Genomic DNA, 20,288 nt, shown 5'->3' with positions numbered 1-20,288 from the left:
GTCACTAGTCTGTTTATATTTGAAAATCATGGTGCTTCATTCCGTTCTTCTGTTTATTAATCGGGCAAGTGATTACAAATAAACCAAATTGTATTACAAAATCACAATTTCTACCTCAGCAAATTCAATTTTTGCAAACCTTGTATTTTTAATTAAGGAACGTACATAAGTATATTTTGCCAAATAAAATATTCATAAAAATATCAGCGACAAAAACAGATATTAAATAAATGTAGAAGAAAAAATTATATATTTGAACTGAAACGACCATAAAATTGAATATATATTTGCGTAAATTCAAGGCAAATTCCTTTCCGTATTTTTGCGTTCATGTGGAATGGCTGCTCCGGGACTCCGTAGAGAAGCTGGTGGTTTGTTGACATTTTTCTCCATCAGCTGAGTGGCCAGAAGTTAGCCGTCGAGTTTCCGAGCAGCTCAGAACAAATCAACACCTCAGCTTTATTTTTACCTGCTGACGCTGTCATTCAGCTGTCACAAACCACAAACACTTCACTCATGTTTTACACAACCAGCGGCGCTACACAGAAAACCAAGGGTTACTGCGACCGTTAGCTACATATAGCTAGTGTTCGGCTGCAGCTAGCCTGGCTACGGAAAAGGCTAGCGACTTTAGCCGATGTGAAGCGAAGACATGGAGGGGATACTTTACAAATGGACGAACTACATGACAGGTGAGTCTTTCTATAAACTGATTTGAACTAGCCGTGTTAGTATTGAATAATGTCAGACAATTTTACATATGTTACAAGCTTCTAAATTAGCAGGTTAGCTAACAAGCTAATATTAAATTAAAAATGTACATGTTACTGTGCGGCTGCTGTTTTTGGTTGTAAATTAATGTAATGTTGGATTAGTCAGAATTGTGTTGCTAATAAGCGTCATGCCAATACCAAGGTACTGCTGCAAAAACTTAGTTAAAGCATTAAAAGTCAGGAAATACCATTTCGACATGGTGAAATGTAAGACATCACTAGATTGTTAATGCTGAGCTATCAAAGTATTCCAAGTAATTAGACGTGGAGAAACAGTAAATACATTTTTCTAAGTTTTAGCATTTATTATGTTCACCGTTTTACCTACTCATGGGTCTTTAGCGCTTAATTAAATTAAAGCATTGAAGAATTTAAAAGTCAGTTTGTTATGATCTTCAAAGACAGTTAGAAGCAGAGTTATTCAATCTCCACTGCATGCCAGGTTTACTGGCAAAAGTCACAATAATTCAGCAATTTACAATATCCACATCACACAAATTACAAGTGTGTTTTGAATATCTTTATTTAACTAAAGTTGTTGTTGGTGATAGTGGTAGTTGTGGTGTGTGTGTGTGTGTGTGTGTGTGTGTGTGTGTGTTTGTGTTTGCAAATCAAAGAAAACAAGGTCATTTTGGTGAATGCTGCTGTCTTAAAATTATTCACCTTGTTCTTGGAAAGTGCATTTAGTTCTTTGTAGTGCACCAACGTTCTTTTAAGGAATCTCAGCCTTCCTCAGATCCAAAGGCCTCCAGTTAGATTATATGAAACCCAGCTTTGGTAGATTAGATATTTGCTGGAGCCAGTAGTTTTCCCTATTGTCATGGTTGCACAAACTGGGCTGTGCTGGCTTGACAGAAAGGTAGATGTATACAAATTCCAATAAAAAGCATTATATATGTCAAATCAAATGACAAAGTAGGTAAGCTAATTGCTGTGTATAGCTGTTATGGGCAGTGGTGCAAGTGAATGGATGACTAAAGAGATTGTGTATGGAATCTTGTTTAGTGCAAGAAACCAAAATCCAAAGGAGGTTTCTCAGGGAAGAGAACTACACATCAACTAAGCTCTAAGGGCTTTAGTAGAGGACTTGCACAGAAAGCCCAGATGTTGCCAGTGTTGCTGAATGAAAATAAACACAAACATAGACTGAAAAGAAGGTGGGGTGGAGTGGGTCTTCACAGAGTAAAGAAAATTAAATACATTTGTGTGTCTAAACCTAAGAAGGAATATTTGTGGATATATCAGACCAAGAATGTCAGATATGGAGCTCCCAGTTTAGAGCAAAAGAACTGTAAATGTAGTAAATGTTTATCACTGTAAACTCTAAAATGTAATAGAGCAGAGTTTAAAGTAGCAAATAAGCTACTGAAATACAGGACTTGAGTGAATGTATTTATAGCATTAACTTAAATGTTGCTCAGAGGAGAACTGACAGCCACACACAACCACTGAGGGACGTATCTTCTGATGTAAACCAGCTGCATGGTAACAGGACCTGAAGTGGTGTTTGACCTTAATGATGCCAGCATAACATGTCTATTAATAATAGTGGCGGAGGACAAACTATACACTGCTTGTGACCTCAAACACTCCCACTGTCATCTGCTTTTTTCAGCTGGAAACTGAATGTCATCAGAACAATCTCCTCTGAAGGGACATTTCTAAAGACACTTAAATTTCCCTTTTCACTTCATTATATGATCCCTTGCCAAAAACTGTTATAGTCAGAGTTAGAGTTCAGACACTCGAAGCAGGAAATGGTCAAGATTTTTGGCTTCAAAATGCATTGATTCAACCTCTAAGTATGGGCCCATGTCTTTGTCATATTTAATGATAAACTGAATATCTGTGGATGTTAAACAATGGGGTTAAGGCAATAAGATAGAGTTTATTCTTGCAGAGTTGGAAAATTCAGAAAGTGGCTTTCATGAGGTTGATCACTATCTTCTCATGTTGTCGATCAGTCAAATTAAAAAAAATAACCTGCTGGGCAATAACAAATAGGGATGTACCACTTACAAAATTACAATGTTTAAAATAAGAATATGGCTGATAGCAGATGCAAATATCAAGGTCAGTCTTTTTATGTTCTTTTTTAAATTTTTGAGCCATCATAACGCCATGTTTACAACAGATAATTATTGGCCATTATATCCGTATCAGCACTGATAACAGTCAAGAAATGAAAGTTTAAAAAGTAAGGAAGTGATGGGAGAAATATTGATGATGATGGTGCATAGTTTGCCCACTAGAGGGCAAATGTCTAAAAAGGGGAAAAAAATATCAGCATATATAGCAGATTTTTAGATCACCACATATCAATATTGGCCTTGAAAATTCTGACTATCCAGGCTCTACATGTAATTTCCAGGTGGTGAAAGACACATTTTACCTGTTTAAAACTGCAACCAAATTCATTTTACTCCGTGTCACAATCTAGTGCCAGAATCTTTTCAAAAAAAATTTGTTTAGGTTTTTTTTGTTTTGCATGTTTTTGTTGTATAACCAACTTTTTTGCTACATCATGTTTTTTAATTAAAAACATTTTTTAAAAACAAATGTTAAACTGTTATATTGAAACTAAATATCATTTTAAAATAAACAAAATTGGGGTGCAATTTTGAGAATATATAAAACCTAAAAATTCATGGAATTATAAAGTCAGTGTTGTTTTGTATTAATTTTTTTTGTATTAAACATGTAAGTTTTTTTTATCATCAGGATGGCAGCCTCGCTGGTTTGTCTTAGAGAACGGAGTGATCTCTTATTATGACAGCGAGGACGATGTTGGCAAAGGAAGCAAAGGATCCATCAAGATGTCTGTATGTGACATTAAAGGTTAGCTCCCCTATATCTCGCCCATTCACTCTCATGGTGCCACAAAAGCAAACATATCTATCACACTAACGTCCTCATATTTTATGTCCCAGTTCATCCAACAGATACGACCCGTCTAGAGTTGATAATCCCCGGCGAACAGCATTTCTACGTACGAGCTGTGAATGCTGCAGAGAGGCAGAGGTGGCTTGTGGCTTTGGGGTCATCCAAAGCTGGGACACTGGACAGTAACAAACACAAAGGTAAGTCTGCTATGTCTGCTCTTTTTTCTCAGGATTGATCCGTGGGAAATTACCTAACAAAAACTGGAAACCATTTCAGTAAGCAACAATTTAGAATGAATTACAAAGTAAAAGAACAAGCAGCCCAGTCTGCTAGTTCACTGTTATTCTGTGCGTACTTCACCACACGTCAGCCGCAGGACAGCTGATGTGGCATAGAGAAACTTAACAGGAAATGGTTAGCAGTTCAGAGATATTTAACAGCTGCTACACCAGCAGTTTTTATCTGTGTGTTTACAAAAACTGCAAGCTGAGGTCAGGTGAGCCGACGCGATTGAAAGACTCAGACGACAGTAATTCTTTGGCTTATCTCTCGCGCTCGGTCATTGTGTTTGGTCAGAGAGACAATATATAAAGTGGGAGTTTTATTACACTTTTTGTTACACTTACAGTAACAGCACTTTATAATCAGCTTGATTAAATATTTCACTTCTGCTATCTCTTGGCAGCTCTGTATATGACTTGTTTGGTTAATGAGGAGGTTTAGAAAAAGGAGAAACAGCAACTGCAGATGACAGCAGTATGCAGCATCCTAATGAGATTGTTTTTATATTACTTGGTCCTGGTGTCATTTTTTTATCTTACAAACTAGATTAGTAAGTTTTGTATTGTGTGTATTGTCTTGTCTGATGTTGCCTTAAACCAGGGTGGGCAATTATTTTTCCCAAGAAACTGGTTTTGTTGTGAAGGGCTGCACCAATGAGTTAAATTTAGTTGTGCTCAATATTAATTTGATCTCTTTGGAAACTGCTACTGGTAGCAGTAGCAGTGGCTTTTACAATTAGGCAATAAAAATGTGATATAGACATAATAAAAACTCCAGCCTTTCATAACTGTTTAATCAACATTCCCAAAACAAACAGAACAAATTGTATTGTTTTTGCAAACTTTTAAAGACCTTTAACTTTATACAAAATGCTTTGCTATTTTACTCAGTCAGGATCAAAGTATGAGGTGGAAAAGTGAAGGACAGTTGCATCAACATATGATATGCATTACAGAGTGTGGATAGAGTTTACTGAACCCAACATTTGTGTCTGTCAGGTCCAGACTGTCTGAAGACAAAAATGTCTGAACTCCGCCTGTACTGTGACCTCCTCGTCCAGCAGGTCCAAACTATCCAATCACAGTACAGCGCTGACTCAGAGACCACGCCGACTTCTGAAGTAAGAAACGGGGGTTCTTTTTACCTCAAACTTATCTTTACAATTTTTCAAAGTAAGACTCAAATTATAAGAGTTTTTTTTTCTTTATTCAGTACCTAAATGATATTATTCTGCTTTATTGTGAATATCAGAAATAAATTATTTAAAAAGGAGGCATTTTACCATTTGAAAAAAAAGGAACCCTTAGTACACACAAAAGACCTGTCAGGCAGAAAGATTACATCTAAAATTAGATAAAAACTATTTCTCAGTTTGAAGCTTGAAGGTATGCGAGTAGAAAAAAGATGATTGGTTATTCGTCTGTGTGTCTTCAGGCGTCGCTGCTCAGTGCCACATGTGCCACTTTCATCAGGACTCTGGAGGAGTGTATGACCCTGGCCAACCACAGTTTGACTCCTGACCTCCGACCTCCTGAAAGGGTAATTTCACCTTCTCTAGCTAATCAAAAACCTGTAATTTAGGTTTAGAGTAATAAAAAAAAAAGGTCAATAATATCTATTTTCTTTAGCTAAAAGTTGTTTAATTATTCTGTTACAGTAGACAAAGTAGATAAAAGATGTTTAATACAACATGAGTAATAATATTCCAGAAGAAAGATGCTCAGTAAAATAAAATAAAATTTTGTATCTTTGTTGACACGACCGATTTTTTTCATTTATATTCCTACGGCTTGTTCGAGTTTCACAATGTGCCCGTGATGTTCAACAGTACAGAGTGCTCTGGTGCACAAAACCAGGGTGATTAGGCCATTCTGTAATTATATAGAAATATTTTGTAGTTGTAGACTTGGCAAATAACAGTGTGGCATAATTGTTTTATTGTAGATTTTTATTTTGTACTCACTCAGGGTAAAACATTGAAGCAGATGTGACAGGAGAGGTCAAGAAAACACTTGACCTCGAGCAAAATGTTTTCTTCACTGATTAGTTTACTATATTTTTACAGTAAGAAAGAATTCGAATAGAATTCAATAAAAATGTTACTTTGATCTTTTACTTGTTTAATTTATAAGCAGACCGATTCTTTTTTTTTTATAATGTGATAACTCTGTTTTGTATTTTGAAAGGTGCACCAGTCACTCAGGTTACCCTCACACAATGCACAAAAATCATCAAACTGTTCAGTCAATTTTCATTTTCAGTCTCAGGGACTTTTCATTTCCTTTTACTTATTTTGTGTTCTTCTTTTCACTGTACTTTGAGCGTTGTAATACCAATACCTACAGGCATGAATAATAATACTAATAAAAAAAAATCTTAATCTGCAACAGAATAATTCCAATAACGCTCAAGAGGCAGCTCTTTATTTAGACGTGCCAGATGGAAATAAAAAGTTAGCAAAGTGGCTTAAAGTCTAAATGCTTTCTCATTTTACAGCTGAGAGATCAGAGATATTTAGAACAAAAACAAAAGTGAAGGTCTTGAAATTGTTATCAGGTTTTAATTGAACTTAAAAAAAAATCTAAATGAGCGAATGTCTCTCTTTCTGTACAGATGAAGCGGTCAATCAGTCACCCTGGAACATACAGCTTTGACAGGTGAGTGAAACACGTACACAAACCATCATGAACTTAAAGTTGTAACAAAAAAGAGGTGACTTAAATTAATTCAAAGTCACATTTAAAGTTTCTTGTAGACTATACTCAAGTTTGTTTATAAAGCATATTTATTACAAACATGTTGCTCAAAGATCTTTACATGAAAAGAAGAAAAAAAAACCTGGAATGCACCAGGGGTGATTCTAGGTTCATACTTTTATGCAGGCTCAGCCTCCAATCATAATGTTGTATGCATGACATTATGATTGTCAGCCTCCATTATGATTGGAAGCTGAGCCACAATGCTGTAACTGCAGTTACAGCATTGTGTTACAACTTGCCTTTAAAATCAATTCTCAATTAGTTGGATGACCTACATTAGTGTCTTAAGAATAATTCAGAATGCATATTCACAGATTTAAATATAATAAACTGGTTTTAGGGTGGACCCTTTAGTCCAAGGCAAAGACTCAATCAGAATTTTCAAACTAGAATTTTCAGAAGGAAGTTAAAGAACAATAAAGTAGATACAAACATGCACAACATTGTTTCAGTGTTACTAATTAAAGTAAGATTATTCAATACAGACAGTGAAAAATCACCCTGGACAGGAAGCAGACTTTTACATGAAAGTTTTTGAATTCGTACAAACCCTCCCTTTATTGGGCAGACTCAGCACAGAGCATCATGTACCCCAATTCCAAGAATGGAGAATAGATTTATAGTGGCAAAGTAATTGTGTCCCCACCTAACTTCACTATCTACCAATTTGCTTACCTGGTTCTTCCTGCTCCTGTACAATCTCTCTATCCTCTCTCTCTCTCTCTCCATTCTCCTTCTGTGCGTTGCTATTCATACACAAATACATGGTATCCAAGTAGAAAATAACATAACAATCAAATCTTTTGTTATTCTAAGAGCAGGTTGGGGATCCATATTTGATTTCAGTATAACACACTGCTAGTTATGTGAAATCATTATCAGTGAATGTGGGCATAGCAAGCCACACTGGCTTCATATTTTTTGTTGACTTTGACTACATGTCCACGACACCTTTTACTCTCTTCTTCCACTCTCTCCTTTCTCTCCCTCCCTCAATCTTTGTGCTGTCACTTAAAAGTTAAACATTAAACAGTATTTACCATCCAATAACAGGCATAAAGTGATCTGTATCACTTTACAGCACTGTTCAGACTGAATACAGACTGCTGCTGGCCATTGACAGGTAACACCCTATTGACTTGCTGTCACCTGGTACTTAACTGTACAGTCCCAATTCGACTAGAATAGTAATATAATTTTTTAACAAAGCAAAATGATAAAGCACATCAACTTCTTGGCTCGCAAACAAGTGGTATGCCAGTTTTTCTGAAACTATGAGGAAAATAAATGGAAACAAAACAACATATAAAGTCTGATAAAACATTGTTTTTTGCAAACTGGCAATCCTACAAAATCCTACAAAACAATATTGTTCAGATATTACAGAAAGGAACTTGATGAAATAAAATATAACACCAGAGATTGCTATTGCATTAGGATTTAATATTACTTATTAAAGTCATATTACATAGACAGATGTTTAATTCCTTTTTAAAAATATTGCGCTTTCAATCTGACCCTCATTGATCTGTTCTCCAAATTAGAAAGGGAAAAAAATCCAGTTTGCTGGAATGCTGATTTTGGCCTCCAGGAGGCAGAAATGTAGTATTTTAAATATGTCAGTCTGAACTGGCACAACTCAGTGTAGACTTTACCACAGCAGGTACGTACTGAAGAGAGCTCACAGTGTACTGGAGGGTGGAGACATCACACACTGATTATTATTGTCACATACTGGCATTTTATTGTCCGTGTGCAGTGCTTTGACACACTTCACCTTCTGAGAGCAGAGTCACCATCTACCTGAGATCTCATTCAACAAAGTGACTTGTTTTGTGTGTTGCATGATTGCCATTTATTTTATTTTTTTAAATATCATGTTTTCTTGATGGATTCAGTAAAAATTAATGTCTCATTCCAGTGGTTGGACAGTCTGAGATGCATGGCAGGACACTTTTTAAAGTTATGGTGTTACATACATCTGTTACTGGGAGATGTTAAAATTATAAATTAAGTTCTTTTTCAATTGCTGATGACTGCTGCATCCCCAGAGGGTCAGTATGGAAGATTCATCCTGAAACTGTCACATAAGAATGAAATAGATGTTAGGATATTTATCGGACTCAACTTCATTTGTTCACTTTAGTGATTTAAAATCTGCTGACATTAATGGCTAGCATAGACAGCAGGTATTATTAAAGCAAGTAAAATCTGTTAGCCCCTCAAGCGACTATGCTATTTTAGCCACTGAAATGACTGAGTGGGTTCATTTATGACTCCATTAGATTTTGTACAGGAAACTTTTTTACTTTTCCCTTACAGCTTTATGTGTGTTAATGATGCCTATACTATTTACTTTTCCCATGAGAATATTCTAAACTTTCTAATGTTTTCAGTTATTCTTTATCAGTAATATGTTTTGGGCATAAAAGTGTCAACCTCACAAAATGTCAGTTTAGCTGTTTTCCTCATGAGTTTGGGTCTCAAGTGTCTGCTACTCTATTCTCGTGAGCGCCACTTCAATGCGAAACATCACTTTACACATGGAAAATTACACCAAAAATGTGTCCTCAGTGTTAAAACAATATATAAATGACCCACCTAACTACCCATTACCCCTGTCACACCTGTGAAAAGTTGTAATACCTCACTTGGTTACTTCAAGGTTAAGTGTTCATACGCCACTCTGCTTTATGACAGACGTTTGTAACAGTTGTTACTGTTTCTACTCCTTCTGTACTTACAGTATGTGTTGGATTTTTTTGGCTAAGCTGTTCACACACCATGCAAAAAATAAACAGTGAATATTTTAATTTTTGTTGTTGTTGACCTTTACAAATCAAATTTAATGGCTCTTCACCAGTTTCTCAGAAACTAGTTCTTTAGGTTTTCTGTATCTCAAATCTGCTGAATGAAAATGACTGTGAGGATTTAAAGGTCCTTTCATTTTTGTTCATTTAACTTTCAGAGGATGTCATTCTCTGTAAAGAGGACAAAAAGCAAAGCAAGTGATAACATTTAAACTCATGATTGTGAAAAAAAAAGTTTTCTGTGAGGTTTGATGTGCGAATGAACACATGAGACATCAGGATGAAACTAAATATTTACAGCACAACGTGTAAAGTCCAGTGTGATAGTGCCGAGTCACAAGACTGACAGATTAATATGAGTGCAGTAATAATGTTTACAACGGTGAGTGGCTATGAAGCAGCCCGGTGGTTTGAGTGGAAATTGTACAGTATTATGAAGATTATATATTGCATTTATTTAATGAGTAACGACAACTTGTTTATGTTCTTGTGTTTTGGAGTCTGATTGCGTGATGAGCAAACGCTCCTGCATCGTCTCAGATGGAAGCGGGGCTTTGCTCCAGAAGCAGGTTTAATGGAAAACTGGAGGCAACTCTGGGTTTTCTGTTGTAGTTGGACTGCGTAAATCCCAGGTCACCTAACTCACTCACTGGCTGCTTTTCTTCAACAAACCCTGAATGTAGTAATGATAATATTTATTAATAATAAGAAGAAGAAGAAGGAAAAACAACAATAATAACTAATAACAAATGAACTATCTCTGATCAGCTGATAACTAACTCAAAGTTTATTAAACTTGCTTTCTGTAAAGGAGCAGTTGACAGTCTAGACAGTTCATTTATTTTTTACAGATTTTGTTATTGTTTCAACAACTCATAATTAAGCTGGAAACAGTTGGAAGCTTCGTATAAATATGTATGATTTCTTCTCACATGTTCAGGACTTCTTTAGCATTATAAATGTTTATTTATATAATTTAGCACGATTCTGATTGCAGTTTGATCTCTAACTGGACAGGACTGTCCAGTCTGATGTCACTTTTGCTTGTTATATCAAATGTGATTGGTAATTGTTGAAATAAGGCAGTCTTAGTATTATGGAAAAGCACCTAATAAGCTGCCTTTCCACAATTCTAATTGCCATGGCACCTAGTGTCTGCCTTATTTCCAATGTAGACATAAACATTTGCCACACAAAGGCTCATTTGACTGCAGTGCAGATGTGTGACAGGCTGTGCTGCATCAGCACTGTAGCTCAATAATTTCAAAACATATAATGATTTGGAAAAAAGAGAAGATTTTGTATAAATTTCCATTTCTTAGATTTGGAAATAAAGCAGACACTAGATGCCATGATTGAAATTAAACAATACTGAGGCAAATGCTGTATGCGGCGGCTAACCGCCTGAACCATGTTTGTGTCAAGGTTGGCGGGGACCACAGTATCCGGAAGTCAGACAGGGTAGTCAGACAAACACACAATATTTGAAAATATTTCAAGTTTGGAGAAGAATTTGCTTGACGCTGTGTTGCTAAATCCTATCAGCTGAGATTCTCCGTTGTTGTTATTTGAGGGCATTTTCTGCTGCTTATCTGGGTCAGGGTCCTGTGGGCAGCAGTCTGAGGAGAGATGTCCAAACCTCTCTTCCTTTTACTTCTTGGTAGTTTAGTTCTCCTTCTGACTAATAGGGGCGAATATTTGTGGATGATTTTTTTATTTTTTGGGGGTTTTACTGTTCACAAAACCTCCCCATTAAGTTACAGCTGTAAGACACACTTGTTAAATAACTCTCACTGAGGTGAGAAAGTTTTCAGTTTCTCTCAATCTTTTTTATTCCTCCTCCTCAGGTCAGGTGTACTGAAGGAGTACGTGAGTGGAGGTCAGAGGTCAGCTCAGCGGAGAAACCGTACAAACTCTGACAGCTCTGTTTACGATACTGAACGTAAGACATAACATCTTTTTATAGTCTGCATAAGTGACACAACAGAACTAAATAAAGAGAAAATAGTAGAGAGAGAGACTTAAACATATTAAGTTTTTAAGTGATATTATATAAGATAATTAGTATAAGCAGGTATAGTTACATTCAATATGAATTCTTACCACTCTTACAGTAGGAGCTGAAAACATGTTTTGTATTCAGTATTGAGAGTTAAAGTCTGTGTGACCCTTGGTTGAGTTTACCAAAGGCTGTTTCACTGAGTGGTTTGATTACGTTCTTTGTAGCTTTCTGCACTTTCCGCAGTGTAACTCGACTTTGAGAATCCTGAATGAAATTGAGCCACCTGTTAATATTTTTGTTTTGTTTTCCAGGTTTGCTGCCCACTCTCAACGGTGACTCGTCCTCCATTCCCGAGGAGAGGGCAGGCAGCGTGAGCCCAAAGACCACGCCCACTGACACAGACACTGACCTTTCCATCTGAAGACCCCAAGATGCCCATCCAAACCCTGAGAAACTCTGGAAGATGTCACAAACGCCACCAGATCATTATTTGCTGAGATACTGACACCATTACACCAAGGATGAACATTTTCGCTGTAGGAACGTCCTTCACGAGCTTTTTCTCAGCTAATTGCCAAACACAAGCACTTTGGAGTCGTTAGCGTTCATTTCTTGAAGTCTTTCAGTTGCACAGTATACACTAGACTGACAGCAGTTCAGTCCCAAGCTGAAGTTCAAGACATCGAGAGTATGAATTATATGAAGCTTTAACCTGATGAGGTGAGAGGACTCCACACTGTTAACCTTTCAGATTTAACCATGGATACTTTTGTAGTCATGTAGTTGTACTTGAAGTCCACATCCTGGATTCAAGGAAAATTAAGTATCCCCAGTCGAACCAGCGAATTTCCTCAGCTGGAACCAGATGATTGTATCACGCAGCTCCGTGACGCAGTGTGGACACGATGAACTTTGAATTCCTGGTTTCTGGAACAATTAGATGCCAGGGCTGCTTTAACCAGAATGTACTGAAAGTTTGTTGTGTTCTGAGGTTTGTTTGTGTATCCAAAAACTGATCGCAGAGCCAAAAGTTTTGTTCAGTGGCACTTAGACAGGATGCTGAAACCCAGCAACTGTGACGCAAAAGCATCTATTTTTCTGGCTTTTCCTAAAGAGCCCCAAATTATTTCTTTCCTCCTGTCTTCTGTGTTCTTCCTCCAGGCCTCCAGCTGAGCTCATTGCCGAAAGCAAAGGCAAAAAAGAAAAAAAAAAAAAAGTTCTCCATCGCTCTCCGTCCATGCTTTAACGAGTCTGCTTGTGTCTTCAGATGTTTGCCAAAACATAATCACCCGCATTAAAGCTGCCACCTTTTTCCAGGCAGTCATGTTCAGCCTGGACCGTGTTACGCTCTTTGCAGCTTGTCCTCGTTTTGAGCAGAGTTTCACCTGAACTCCTAAGACAAGTGAACAGAAATACTAAATTGCAGACAATCTAGCTGGGAATGTGAGCAAATCTCCGAATTTCTTAATTATTTCCTTGAAGATGTGACCCTGACACCACTCATTTTAGGGTGAATATGAAAACTGAGCTTTTTAGCAATCTGTCACTGACATGACTGAAGCATTAATGCTAGCTCAGATCATATGATATTTCTGTGTGTTATGATGGTCACTGTGTCAGATTAGGAGATGTTTTAGAAGATGGATTCAGTTTTGGGATTTAATGGAGGCGGAAGTGCCTTCAAGCTGCATTCCTTTCGATTGCCAGCAGAGGGCGACTCTTTGTGCTGTATAGTCTTTGTGAAGCCGTGAAGGTCATTTTGTAATATACTAAAGTCAGAAAGGAGAATCATCATTTGCACTCGTAGACTTACAACTTTTCAGTTATTTGTCCTCTGTTTCTCGGTCACATTCATCACTTGTTCATCAAAATTCTCTTCAAAACCACCAAATGGTGGCGGATAAAAACTTTGCCTTTTGTGAATGAGAGTCACCACAGATGCCACATCCCAATCAGTCACACTTGTTATCCAGCCATTTCAAATGAGAGAACCAAAGTGTTGTGTATAAACTGGCTTATACTCTGTTTTACAGTCCTACGTTTCCAACACCGGCAACATCGTTTCTCTTTTGTTTTTGTCATCTTCAGCTTCACAGAAAACTCCAGAAGGTTCTGGAAACTGAAGGGTAAAAATCAAAAACCTTATCTGAACCTTACTGTGATCTGATCTCCTCTTTAAGGTAATTTTTAGCATGTCTTTTTCTTTCCTCCGTTCTGGCCACTTTCACTGTGCGACTTCACCATGGACCTCAAATTTGTGCAAAGAACAACATCAACTTTTACTTTAAACTGATCCAGATTTCGTGCATGATCATCGTTGGTGATGAGAGCTGAATCTTTAGCTATGACCAAGCAGTTTGTAGTCAAAGTCCAAAGTTTCCAAGTCCAGAGGCAGCACATCAGATTGAGGAAACTTAGAAGAATGCTCTGCATTTTTTTCAACATTTATCTTGTTGTGCATCATGGATTCGTTCCCCAGCACAAGGCTGTGGATACAGAGTTCTGCTGTAACATCCTGAGGTGTCTGAGGAAGAACATTCAAACGCAACAATCTGAACTGTGGGGATTTTCGGCCACAGACATTAAGGCTTCGCTCACCACCTGTCTCACTAACCGGATTTGCCTCCCTATGACTGCGTTCACTTCCTGAAAGTATAAAATCAGTGAGAAGTATAACTGTTCAGACACACGAGAGGCGATCAAGCGGTGTCGCAGAGGAGCGACTGCAAGGAGACGTAGCAGGAGTCATCTAGAAACTGCAGCCACACTGGTAATCAAACGTTTACGGTTTTTGATTTTCACATGTTGATTCCCAAAACTTTATCAAACCTAAAAATATGTAAAGCTTAACATGTCAGGTGATGATGTATTGTTTGCAAATTGCTGTCTTTGTAAATTTCTTTCTGAGGAGCTGCAAGGAGGAAAAAAAAGTGTTTTTGCCATTTGAAAAACTGCCTGCAGAACGTATCCAAGGCAGGATAAACAGTGTTCACCACCAGAAAAATGTAACAAAACAAAAGATATATAATTTTCTGCAGCTCAGACTCTAAAGGTCAAAGTGACACATTGAGTGGAGGAAGACATTTAGAATTGTGTTTGCTGTGTGAGAGACGAGGAAGGCTGGCCCAAATCTTCACACATCACCTTTGAAGTCTGCGCGTGTCGTGCCACGCCACGCCACGCCACGCTTGTGTTGTTTTTCAAACACACAGAAAAAGTAGTCATGTGAAAACAAAGTAAACATAGTGATGCTCACCAACTTTCCGGGCAGAATACTGAACTGAAAAACCCCCAAACATTTGATGCCGTAGTACGTTTTGTTTACCTTAACGTCACTCGTGCCAGTGGAATTTAGATGGACCATGTCTGTTGTATTCTGAGCTTTGTGAATTCTGTGGGTGTTTTGAAACAGACAGTTTTACTGGTAACTTTACAGTACTTTCCCTTAACATGCATTTTTCTTTGATGTGGTGATTTTTGCACTCCAGAGTCTTTTTTTAAAAAATATTTGAGAACTAAATAAGTGGATTATAGTGACAATGGTACTGCGTGTTGGAAACAGTGATGGCTGTGTAACTTTGAAAGCTGCAGCCTTAAATATATGAAAACTTCCTTGAAACTTTTCTTCTGTGTATTATTGTCTGTTCATTCTCTGTGATGAACACCCAGAGGTGCATTTCCTGTGTATAATCAGAGCTGCACACAGTTTAAACTTTGGATGTTAGCTTCATGTCCTGTTACTGACCTGTGATGTTACTCTCATCTGCAGAAAACTGGTAGATCTGTATTTAATCGTTACGTGGGGCCATATAAAATAAAGTCTACATTTTGCCAAATTTTCAGACTGGATAGCACAACGACACCACTTAATGAGCTTTTGTTTCTCCTACTACTGACGTGGTCCACCGGCTGGTTCGGGACATATTTGGGCCCCATATATGATCCATTTTCCTGTCCAAAAACACAGATAATAGATTAAATTGATCAAAAACTGGATTTTTTGTAATCAAATCACTTTCAGGATCCTTATTAATACAGTGAATTTAAAAAAAAAAAAAAAAAAAAAAAAATTCTAGATTTACCTTCACCTTTGGTCGTGAGCTTTAGTTGTTAGTGACCGTCAGAATACAGTTGACACTGCTTCTCTGAATTGAAAGAGCCAGCCAAGGTAGTTCGGACTTCCAGGGGCAGATCCAGCACACTCAGGAGAGATTGTGTCTCTCAGCTGGTTTAGGAATTTCTTTAAGAACAGGAGGTCTGAGCATCCATGCCCCTGAGCCTAGAGAAGCCGTAGACCATGCATAAACAATGAGCTGATGAATGCAGGGGAGAGAACTAATCAGAATATAGTTTCTTAGCTATGAAGGAGGAATATTACAAACTTTAGATATATGAATTTTAAAACAAATATAAAGATGCTTTTCTTGCTGTTGTTTTGCAACCAGATATTAAGATCTCGCCGGTATCTTAATGAGTCATCTTTGAAGGTACGGGGAGGCTGACTGTGTTACGTGTAAGCCACCCGTTCCACATTTCCATGCTAAGCAACCTAATTATCTCCTGGCTGTAGATTCATGTGTGCAGGATTCTTTGGAAGAAAGTCACCCCCAAAAAAAAAAAAACCCCAAAATAAAATAAATAAATGTTCTGTCCTTGAACACTTCAGTCAACAAGCAGCTCTGATGTGTGAGAGAGAGAAGCTTAAATATTACACTCCTGATTTATTCCCAAATCTCTTTTTTTCTTCTTCTTGCGGATTATTTTCTGTTTGTTGTGGCTAAACCAGCAGAGATTTTCATGCCTTAACTGTCTCTGCAGAGTGACGTAAGTGGTTGTATCAGATCAGATTTTCATTGTCTGAATAAAGAAATGTTTGAAACTGAAGGTGTTTTTTTTTCCTTTCATATTTAAGGGTTTAAATAGACCTTTAACACACACGCATATACTACCTGCCCATAAATCAACTGCAGTTTAAGACTTTTAATAGGAGCTTTGTGTTTATTCAGCTGGTGGGAGGTTGTGGAGGGGCCTGGACGATGATCCTGTTGTGTGTTTACAGAAGGCGTGTGTGCGTGCATATACATGTGTGTCGATCTGTGGTTGGAAGTCGGCTCTTTATTTTATTTATTTTCTGACAGCGATGAGCTCAGTGTGTCTCTTCCTCAAACAGCATATATCAAGACGCACTCACCTGACGCTCATTTGCACAAACACACGCAGGTGTGTGAAGCAGAAGTATCCCGGACCTGAGGGAGAGAACGGGGAAGCATGGGTGAGTGTACTTTGTGATAAATGAATTGCTTGTAATCTTAACAAGTAGCAAGTACAAACTTTACTATGCCACACATTAAGCAGGGTTAACATCTGAAAATGGCTAGGACTGTTTTTCTCACCAATTAATCTGCTCAGTCTGTACTGCTGAAAAGTGAGTGAGGAGATATTTTGTTCATTTTGTACCAAAATGAACTTGTCCTCATATAGCGAATGTGAATTCGGGTTAATCTTAAAGTACTTAAACCCAGATTCAGTCAAGTAAATGTGATTTGTAACATTTTGCTCAAACACAAGTAAATAAGTGTAATTTCTCTGGTTTGCTTTCCAGCTGGGTTCAGATTTTTAATAGGGATCATCATCATCATTATTATTATTAATGGGTTGGTAGTAATTTTTATTGACAGGATAAGAAAATGTAACCGTTCTACTTCTTCCTAGTGTGTTAAAGGAAGAGGGGTGTTTTCAGTAAATGTGTAATGAGAGCCCACAGGTGGTGATGAGTTTGTAGATTCATGTAGAATCTAGAATTCTACATGAATCAACAAACTGTAGTTTTATAAAAAAAAAACAAAAAAAACTGTCAAACCCCCTCCCCCACACCCAAATAACCACCTGTCTTTCTTTTTTGTTATGCGTGTAGTTGTGCACCTTATTTCCTTCACGTTTTCTTCATCTGATTTCTAGACGAGTCTGGAGGACGTCACTCAGATTCTGAGCAAAACACTGAGGACCATCAAGCACATCGTCAAAAACAATCAAAGGTATTATTTAAATGATATGAAAAATTGCCCCTTGAAAGAGATCTGTTGGTTTTTAAATTCTTAGATTGTATCCGAGTAGAGTTTGTGTGACTCACAGCTCAAAATATTCTGCATCTGTCAGACAAAGGCTTGGTGCAGCCCTGACAGAGCGTTTGTATCAGTGGCTCCCAGACTCTGGAGCTCGCTTCCTTTGAGTTTGAGATCTGTAGACTCAGTCATTTCTTTTAAAAAGCAGTTAAAAACTTATCTATTCAAACTTGCTTTTGGTTGATTTTGTTTGTTTGAGGTTGTATGTTCGTTTCTGCTTCTGTGAAGCATTTTGTGATTTTTATCTTGAAAGGTGTTATATAAATAAAATTTTACTTTACTTTAGTTACTTTACTCAGTTCACTCTTTGTCTGAAACCGTCAGTATTACTGTCTAGATTTCTGGTAACTTTCCCTTAAGTCAGTGTCCTCTGATTGGCTGCTCCTGTAAACAACAGGTCAGAAAATGAAGGGGTGGGGCTTAACCATAATAGGAATTTTCCATCTGATTTTTGCATCTGTATCTATGAAGCCTAAGCTCATTTCATCAGTGACTTTTCCATGCTCTTACAAGGCATATTATCTGTCAAATAATTTAATCCATGAATGCCACAAATGCATAAGAGCTCAAGTTCAGTAATACAGGTAAGCAGACTTTATCAATGTTTATCAATCCAGAAAAGGTGGGCCTTTTAATATCTGTTGGAACTGACTCACTTTTAGTGCCAAATTCGGCTTCATTTTTAACTCCTGGATGTTTCCAGCTGGTCAAAATCTGGTCACTTCTGAATCCTAACAAACATGGCAGCAGCCAAAATGCTAATACTGAGGCTATAAGTCCAGGTTTATGGGTTAAATGTTTTTTCTTTTCTACAATATTTGTGTAAATCTGGGGAATTGCCAGCATTGTTTCAGTGCTGTAGGGGGATTTTGTGACTCTCTGAGCCTGACCTGCATGCATGTCCTTATCTCCTGCTGATTCTAGTCCAAATTGAGCCCAGAACTCCAGAGTTTATCTCGCTGCCCTGACTGCTACAACCACAAGGCACACTTCAGGTCTCGGTGGGGGGGCAAGAGTGAGTCCAGCTCATCTGATGAAGACTTTGGATCAGAGGTTAACTCCGACTCAGAAGCAGAGTCCAGTTCCAGCAGCAGCTGCTTTACTGGGAACATCGTAGAAGAGACACCAGTGAGGCCTGTATGTGAAGACACTGCTGAGCCTGATTCTGGAGGGCAGGATGTTGACAGGCAAGCGGAGACATCCGAGACTCCAGAGGATAAGGAAAAGATAAAGGAGATGCTCAAAAGACCTCAGCTAATCAAGTCTTATTCTTTGCCCGCCTTCAAAACTCCTCACCTCACTCCTCTCAATCTCCTGCCCCGCCCTCGTCAAGTCACCTCCACCCTTCACCTCCAGGTGCTACTCCAAAAACACAAGAATGACACCACCTACACCATCCGCCGACCAGAGAGAAGGGGAACCTTAAGAAGAGGAGGAACAGTAATAGGCCCTCCCTCTGTACCATTTCCATGGCAGCGGCAGCCACCACATCTTCAGCCTGACTATATTCCTCCTCTCAAACCTCAGGGTCAATATATACCTCCACCTCTGTACACAGTTCCTATGATATATGCACCTGTATCCTACACACAGCTGCAAACACTTACTGCACAACCATGCCGGTGCTATTACTGTATGTACTTTCCTCACACACACTGGAGTCATTACAGCAGTACACAGCTGCCCTGATAATAAAGTGCCCTGCAGTGTTGTATATAGCCCTTAAGCATGTGAAAAACCCAATAAAGAAATGTGAATATAAGGCATTGAATTAATGTTTTGTCATTGTAAACAATAATGCAACAATCCTGTCTGGGAGAGTGGACCTCCCCTGCATGTCACATGCAGGCAATGGTAAAGGACAGTTTTGTTTGAATGCTGCGTGGAAAGCTCATCTAGTAGGAGGTGCTTATAAACAAGAGACACATAAGGACTGTTCAATCATCACATTTGTATTTTTTTTTATATTACAGGTTTAGTTAAATGTCATTTTGGGAAGTCTGTGTCCTTGAGTAAAGTATCAGTCAAAAGGGCGATGAAACAGTATTTCTTTGTTTCTGTCCTGAAGTTCACATCTCAGGGAAGGTTGCTCAACAGGGTCCTGTGCAATGTAAAAAAGGAGTTACTTTTTATCAGTTGTAGGTGGGAGGCCTTTTCAAACACCAGGGTTCAGAAAGTACCAGCTCGTAACAGATTGTTGTCTTGAGATGAAAGTGTTTGTGATGAAGCTGTAAATCTGAATTCTGATGACCTGCATGAAGAATTCTGCTACTTTCAGCTGGATTCACAAGATTTCACCAAAGCGAGTGCCTCTGTATCTGAAAGATTTTAATGCTGGACTTGCTCTGAAGCAACCCCTGAAGAATTTGTGTCATCTCCTGGAATGCTGTATAGATTTTTATTAAAGATATCGACACATTGAGCATTAATGATATTCCTGGCTCCAGTGATATTTTCTCACTGTGTCGCCTTCTGGTCTAAAGTTTCTACATAAACCACAACACGTTCTTACAACATTTCTTTCATCGGCATCAGTTTTATCCTTTGTTCTGATTTTTATGTTGGATGTATCTATATATAGTAGCCTATATCTAGTAGCAGTCTTGATAAATAACATCTCATAACAATCTCAGGTGGGGGTGATGATATCTCCCCCC

General features: G+C 38.0%; 1 protein-coding gene across 3 annotated transcripts; it reads left to right on the top strand.

Annotated features, from left to right (window-relative positions):
* The first annotated feature begins 313 nt into the window (after positions 1-313).
* Positions 314-19,393, top strand: plekha3 (pleckstrin homology domain containing, family A (phosphoinositide binding specific) member 3). 3 transcript variants are annotated; one of them, XR_005615316.1, is made up of 11 exons: positions 314-692; positions 3,495-3,611; positions 3,704-3,853; positions 4,937-5,058; positions 5,373-5,477; positions 6,552-6,595; positions 11,355-11,449; positions 11,821-12,229; positions 16,680-16,781; positions 17,468-17,544; positions 18,556-19,393. XR_005615316.1 is itself a non-coding variant. In XM_031726639.2 (8 exons), exons 1-8 carry the CDS (start codon positions 653-655, stop codon positions 11,928-11,930), a joined length of 783 nt encoding a protein of 260 aa, XP_031582499.1. In that variant the 5' UTR covers positions 314-652; the 3' UTR covers positions 11,931-12,755. The 3 variants fall into 3 exon arrangements, 2 of the variants coding, with proteins under 2 accessions (XP_031582499.1, XP_031582519.1); XM_031726639.2 differs by lacking the exons at positions 16,680-16,781; positions 17,468-17,544; positions 18,556-19,393 and having other exon boundaries at positions 11,821-12,755; XM_031726659.2 differs by lacking the exons at positions 314-692; positions 3,495-3,611; positions 3,704-3,853; ... (3 more) ...; positions 11,355-11,449; positions 11,821-12,229.
* Positions 19,394-20,288: the final 895 nt, after the last annotated feature.

This window comes from Oreochromis aureus, linkage group 13, assembly GCF_013358895.1.
Source record: "Oreochromis aureus strain Israel breed Guangdong linkage group 13, ZZ_aureus, whole genome shotgun sequence".
Taxonomy (NCBI): domain Eukaryota; kingdom Metazoa; phylum Chordata; class Actinopteri; order Cichliformes; family Cichlidae; genus Oreochromis; species Oreochromis aureus.
The sequence above is the reverse complement of the archived record's forward strand: the minus strand, read 5'-3'. Positions and strand labels throughout refer to the sequence as shown.